At 34.2% G+C, this 7,425-nt stretch overlaps 1 protein-coding gene across 1 annotated transcript; it reads right to left on the reverse strand.

Annotated features, from left to right (window-relative positions):
- Positions 1-908: 908 nt before the first annotated feature.
- On the reverse strand, positions 909-7,369 carry rnf141 (ring finger protein 141). Its single transcript, XM_077193453.1, has 6 exons — positions 7,264-7,369; positions 6,144-6,340; positions 5,268-5,376; positions 4,937-5,118; positions 4,729-4,836; positions 909-2,611 (listed from the first exon to the last, which is right to left on the reverse strand). Exons 2-6 carry the CDS (start codon positions 6,275-6,277, stop codon positions 2,461-2,463), a joined length of 684 nt encoding a protein of 227 aa, XP_077049568.1. The 5' UTR covers positions 6,278-6,340; positions 7,264-7,369; the 3' UTR covers positions 909-2,460.
- Positions 7,370-7,425: the final 56 nt, after the last annotated feature.

Consider the following 7,425-nt stretch of genomic DNA (forward strand, 5'->3'; position numbering starts at 1 on the left):
TCTTTTTTTCAGATAAATGTTTTTGTAAAAAAAAGTCACAGGAAGTGGAATTAAAATTTGCCTTGATAAACTAGTTTGTTTGCAACCTGAGATTTTTGTGGCACAAAATAGACTTGTGTACTTGAACTAGTAAGTAAATTAGAAAATGCCGGGCAGTCTTGTTGAGGAACGACCACTCTCCGAGAAGACAAAGGACCTTTCTGGAAATTAACATTTGAACTCTCTCTTGTGAAGTTAGCATCATCATTTGAGACGTGAGTCTCACCTCAGAATACATCTCTTTCCCTCTTCCCCCACTCCCTCTCTCTCATGCTGAGATCACCTGAAATTCACCCAAAACTCTATTTGGTTTAAATGTGAATTATTATCATACAGTTTTATAGATGTTTGGTATCATTTGAAATCTCTCATTACTCATGAAGTAAACCAAAAGGTAATAAAGTTTTTAAGAGTTTAGAGATATCTTCCACACAGGAGGATGTGTCTTCCAGGCAAATGGCCTCCTGCTCTCAAAAGGTGTAACCCTCTGAATGCAAATTCCCTTTGTTAGCAAGTGTTTCCATGTGAAATAAGTTTCTGTCTTGGTCGGGGTATTTAATGAATTGCAACAAGAGGCTCAATGTGATTTGTAACTCAAATTAGCCCGTAATGTGGATATAAATGATATAAATATCAAGGTTCGCATCTTCTCTCTTTATTCCAGAGCATTTGATGTTTTGTATCCATTATCTTTAAATTGATTATGAAATTGGCATGATACATTTACCTGACATAATAAATTGCAAACATTTGATTTTATTCTAACTGACTGACATTATTTTCAGTAAAGAGTTCACCAAACATTCGCTCACATTTAATGATGCACAGATATCATTAAAATCTTTTCATTTATGAGTCAGATGGAATAACGAGTTAAAACATGAAAACATTTATTTCATTTAATCAAATTACTTTTGCCACGCAGAAAGACAGTAACACGCAGAGACCTTCACCCGTTCTATCGGAAAACTTCCATTGGGCCGATTAAGTTAGGCTTACAAACTTGCACATTTTGTACACCAACAATGATGGTTAAACTGTTGTTAGGATGCCGTATAATGTATGGGTGCTTGGCCTCTGAAAAGCCACCTGAAACATGCCTGAATGCTTCATATCTTCGCCAATATCTGAATACTGCACTCAAAGTAAAATAAGTAAAGTGGTGTCAAAAAAGCCTTGCTGAATCATTTCATAATGAGATTTTTAATAGTTCATATTTCAGAATAATTGAAAAATTATTCTTTATTTGCTTGGCACTGCAGCCCAGTGGAAGTACTAGGAACCGTTACAGTTTTCAAACAAACTAACTAGAAAAAAATATCAATTTACTTTATTGTTCAAGATTTACACTGAGAACATCAACATCCCCATTTAGTCCATAAGTAAAAGAAACATCCTTCAAAACAACACTAGGAAGCAGCTAATAATGTTATTTTCTCTGATAAAACTATTAACATTCAGTCCAATCTCTATAAATCTGTGAGACTATTGCAGAAATTAACATTTTTAAAACTAGATTAGTAGATCTTGATAAACTGGATTAAATCATCATAAACTGCCACACAAGTTTATGTATATACTGTAAATAGATGTAGAAAATTTTAGCTATACATTATCATATATTTTATAATACAAGTGACTTCCCTAAGCCCACATATTCACAGTCTCTCATACACACAAAAGTGCGAGATGAAAAGTCTAGGATTTCAAACTGAAATAATAAAAAAAAGAAAAAAAAAAGGTAACCAACCTCCACTGAAAGTGTCAGTGATTCCCTATAAAATAAAGGTTTCATTAGCAACCTATTAAGCTTCAGAAGAAAACAAGCAAATTAGTTAATTCTCAAATGTTAATCCATTTGAACTATCCAATTATTTTTCATAATGAATGATATAATGTAATATAACAGAGACATTCCCTATAATTAACATTTGGTCCAACTTACACAGATAAAGAGTTCATATCAAATGTATCACTGTAATTATTGTTAAACCTTAGATTATAAACGCACATCAACATTACTAAATCATGTTTGACTGAATTATAGTGTCAACAATACTATTAAACTGTTGAACATGCTGATACTGTGACGTTTTTTTTTCAGGTATTACAAGGCCTTTACGGAACAAATGTAATTAAGTGCAATTACTTCACAAACAAAATAAAACAGCAAGTGCAACAAGGAAATTATGTTTTACAGCTACATGTTGTCTAGAATTTACCAACATGCATTCACAGTCTGTCAATTGACTTGGTATTATAATATGACCAAAACAAAAAGTCAAATAATCAGCAGTTATTGCCTCCAGTGAATGACACTATAGTGCAACAAATACCCAGTCACCCTATAAAATAAGTATTTAAAGAAGGTCATCTGTTATGGGGAGACAGTGAGTTTTACGGGATGCACAGTGCTTCATTTTAAGGTCTGTGTGGGTGCCCGGCTTCATCTGCAAGATTGAGAATGTACCCAGCTATATCTTCCTCTGTGGGAGCATCTGACATGACCCATGATTCATTAGCGGCAGTTACCTGAATTCGGCAGACTGGGCAGTTTCGGCTCTGACCGCTCCTATATTGAGGCATAGACACACAATAGCACAGGGTTTGTCATGGCTGATAAAAATAATTTAAGAATTCTGTCATAATGTTGTTCCAAACATATTTTTTCCCCTTCTTTTTTCTGAAAAACTTCCCCCCCATATAATAATAATACTAAAAAAATGAATGAGGACTGAAGCTTTTAAAATATATATATATATATATATATATATATATATATATATATTAAATTGATTATTTTTGTAGTATATTTGACCAATGAATCGAGCTGTAAAAAATTCAGTTTGATCAAATTTAAAGGGTTAGTTCACCCAAAAATGAAAACTGTCATTAATGACTCACCCTCATGTCGCTCCAAGCCCGTAAGACCTCCGTTCATCTTCAGAACACAGTTTAAGATATTTTAGATTAAGTCCGAGAGCTTACTGTCCCTCCATTGAAAATGTATGAACGGTATACTGTCCTTGTCCAGAAAGGCAATAAAGACATCATCAAAGTAGTCCATGTGACATCAGTGGGTTAGTTAGAATGTTTTGAAGCATCGGAAATACATTTTGTCCAAAAATAACCGAAACTACGACTTTATTCAGCATTGTATTGTCTTCCGGTTCTGTTGGGGATCCGCTTTCAGTGACGCTGCTGACGTAAGACGCTGCTGACGTGTGTCTGGTGCGCCCGAGCTTCGTTTACAGTCAGAGGGAGACGCATGCTGGAAACAAAACAATCTTCACAAACATGTCTAAGGATTTCCACACAGAGGAAGACTTGCATTTTTTTGCCCAGCCATATTTATTTGAACCCGAATACACGGACGCACCAGATACACGTCAGCAGCGTCTTACGTCATCAGCGTCACTGCGGACTCGTGAACGCGGATCCCCAACAGAACCGGAAGACAATACAATGCTGAATAAAGTCGTAGTTTCGGTTATTTTTGGACAAAATGTATTTCCGATGCTTCAAAACATTCTAACTAACCCACTGATGTCACATGGACTACTTTGATGATGTCTTTATTTCCTTTCTGGACAAGGACAGTATACCGTTCATACATTTTCAATGGAGGGACAGAAAACTCTCGGACTAAATCTAAAATATCTTAAACTGTGTTCTGAAGATAAACGGAGGTCTTACGGGCTTGGAGCGACATGAGGGTGAGTCATTAATGACAGTTTTCAGTTTTGGGTGAACTAACCCTTTAAGGTTGTTAAAAGTTGGGTCAAAAACAGGAATCACACATTTTTTTTATTTTTTTTTAATGAAAATGTGAAAAAAATGATTTACGATGATAAAACGCATCATCACAGTTTGTGAAAAGGGTCCATTCCTGATTTCATGCCGACTTTAATGTGATGATAAACTTCAAAAGGTGGGGTCAAAACGTGGCAATGTTGCACGTTCTGGTGCAGTTTTAAAGCAGTTTGCAAACAATGAAAACCGCACATTTATGCCAAGTGATATTGTTGATGATTTATGATGTATTATAGTTATGAGAGTGCATATATATTATCTGCCTCATCTTTTTAGTGAGCAGCTGGAAGTAGTAAAGCAAAGACATTTCAAAATGAGAGTAAACATTTCAGGATTGTTTAATTAAAAGTCCCACATTATGCATACAATCTTTTTTTCTGGTAATTATTGGCATTTTGATTAAATAATAAACTGTATCTGGAATATAATTCAACTTTTGTAGCTTCCCTCTAGGCTGTCCTGTCACAGCAAGGAAAGACTAAGAACAGTATTTGAAGTCACCATGAAAAAAAAAAAAAGAGACAACTCTTGTTTTATTTATGGAATATTGCAGTATCTATTATAAATTTGTCCTCCAATATCAATCAACCTCTAATTCGTATGTATTGATATATTAGTATTACATTGACAAAAATGTACATAAACCAATAACAGGCATGTGATCAGTTAAAGATGATTTTTTTTTTTTACCGAACAACAGTAAAATTACAATACTAACATTTATGGTTGTCCTTTTAGATTCAGATTTCCTTCTTTTTTGTACCATGGACGAAAGTAAGCCATAAAGGTTTGGAACACTATGAGGGTAAGTAATTCCTTATTTGGGTGAACTAATCGATTAATCAGTCATGATAATGAATCACAGATGATTCTTACCACTTGTCAATACACTTCTGACAGAAGCTATGTGCGCAGGGCAGAATAAGGTCTGCTTTCCCATCCATACAGATACAGCATTCTTCCTCATCAGTCAACTGTTTAACCCTGTTACAGAGCACAAATGGCATATTTAGACAATGACTCATCCATTATGCATCATTACATCAGGTGCAGATTTGGCAAACAAATGCAGTCACTAAATTACCTGCCCATCCACATGCTGGCCTGGCAGGTGTCTTCTGAAGACAGCGGTCCTGAGGATCCTTCTGCTGCCACCTCTAAACTCCAGACTTCAGCTGCTTGACTGGTGATGTCTTTGTAGAGCTGGATAAACTGGTACAGGTTCATAATACGGGAGGCCTCCACCATTCCATTCTCCTTGTTAATCTGCAAGGACACAGAAAGATCAGCAACAATTGCCATCCCGCCCTAGATAAAGATCAACCACGCAGAGCAAATGACTAATGTCTATAGCTTGACTTCATTTTTATCATATGAATATATTCCACTGATATGGGTCTGTACATTGATATCACCTTGGTGCACACTATTCTCACAGCAACCTTCCATAAAGCAGTTGAATCAGATCCAGGCTGCACTTCAAACAAAAGGTGTTTCTTTTGGCCAGAGGCTAGTTTAGCAGTTCTGTGGAAGAAAATTAAATCATTCCATATCTGTCAAACAGGATAATGTGTATATTTTCTAAATACATTTTAAAGTTATAATTAAGGAGGACATATAGTGATGTCATTCTCAGTTTTTGCAAATTCAAAAACAATCAATATATTATATATTTGTATTGTTATTTTTATCTGTTATTTTTCTTTCAAATAAACAAATAATAATTATTTAAATTATTTATTTAATATAATTTTTGTTGTTTTATATATTATTTAATATTATAATGTGTTTTTATGGGACGCCACATTCTTATCAAATACTAGCAGATTATTGCAACTATAATTTAAAAAGTAACTATTATTATCATTATTTACTATAATTGTTATTGTTTTATATATTATTTAATATTATTTTCAATTTTATAATAATATGATGGTTTATATGGGACGCCACATTCTTATCAAACTCCAGCAGATTATTGTGACACTATAATAAAAAAATGTGCCTATTATTATAATATTAATATTATTTTATTTTACATACTTTTAATTTTTTAATAACATTTTCAATATTATAACAATATTATGGCTTTTATGAGACGCCACATTCTTATGTCACTATAATTAAAAAAATATTATTATTATCATTATTTAAATTTATTATAATTTTTATTTTTTTCTATATTGTTTTCCATATCATAATAATATTATGTTTTTTTATGGGATGCCATATTCTTATCAAACTCAGATTATTGTGTCACTATATTGATTTATCCTAAAAGCCTCACTTACACATCATTAAGCTCCGCCACACGACCCAAGAACTCGTCATAGTTGAGGTAGCCACTGTCACGCACTAGCCCCACATGTTTGATCAGTTTCTCAGGCAGTCTGGTCATTGCCTGGCCAGAAAGATGCTGGCCCATCCTGGCTCCAGATGGAGGTCTGCTCTGTAACAACTCTAGACCTCATTCACTGCTGGTCTGGCCCTAGACAAAAGAGGATGCTGACATGACATTCTGCCCTGTAGTGTGATGACATGCTGTACTTTAAATAGTATTTTCATACACATGCAATTTTATTACCTCATTTTAATTAATAGAATACACTAAAATATCTGAACTTGTAAAAATGTATTAATTTTGCCACACCAAATAGAGATTTGGGTGTAGTGAAACTTCACTAAAAGGTGAATACATTTGTTAAAAGAACTGGCGGCCAGTCACAGCAGCTAAAATATAGACATTCCTTTATTAATTCACTGTGGGATCCTGATGTCTGAGACAACACTGAAAACTTGTTGATATTGTTGATGTTGATATTTAATGTAATGTAGAAGAGTGCAAAAGGAACCATTTTCATTAGTGCTCACAGGCATTTGGATCCCACTCACCAAATAGTTAAACCTGGCATAAACCTGTTTATGCTTATTAGGCAGCAACTCATGGAACAATATTAACTTCTTGACGTGCTACAATAAAAGCATACGACCACAAATTTGCACGAGTTGTCAACTGAGATCAGCGGTAGGCTACATTTAGCAGACTTTGAAACAATCCCTGAAACATCCATTCATAACAAATGTACACAAATGCTTTCGAATTGAACAGGTGTTTATTTTTTATCTGCCCAATTTGATGTAACGTTATCAAAAAAAAAAAAACGAACTCTCTTTTACAATAACTAAGTAGACGAGTGAACAATATATGTTCATTTCGGAATGTGAAAAGGCGGCTGAAATACTGATGATGTTTGTATATCGAATATTACTAAAAAAAACAATCATCTGGCTATTAGTGTTAGCCTGCCTAGCCAAAACAATACATAAATATCTTAGAGCAAATACACCAAAAGTTAGTATTAGCTACAAATATACAAGAACTCATCGAGGTGCAAATAAATGTGTACAAACCTGCTGACATTTGTTTTATCCAAGCAAATATTCGAGATGACAAGCAGGATAATAGCAAGAAAACCTTTTGACGCGGAAAGATGACGTAACGACCAGATTCGATTGTAAAAAGATAATACATCGAACCTTGAAGCAGATAAACTAACAAGTACAACTAATGAA

Source organism: Siphateles boraxobius, unplaced genomic scaffold (genome assembly GCF_051911475.1).
Source record: "Siphateles boraxobius isolate OS27281-9 unplaced genomic scaffold, OSU_SipBor_1 31, whole genome shotgun sequence".
NCBI classification, from domain to species: Eukaryota; Metazoa; Chordata; class Actinopteri; order Cypriniformes; family Leuciscidae; genus Siphateles; species Siphateles boraxobius.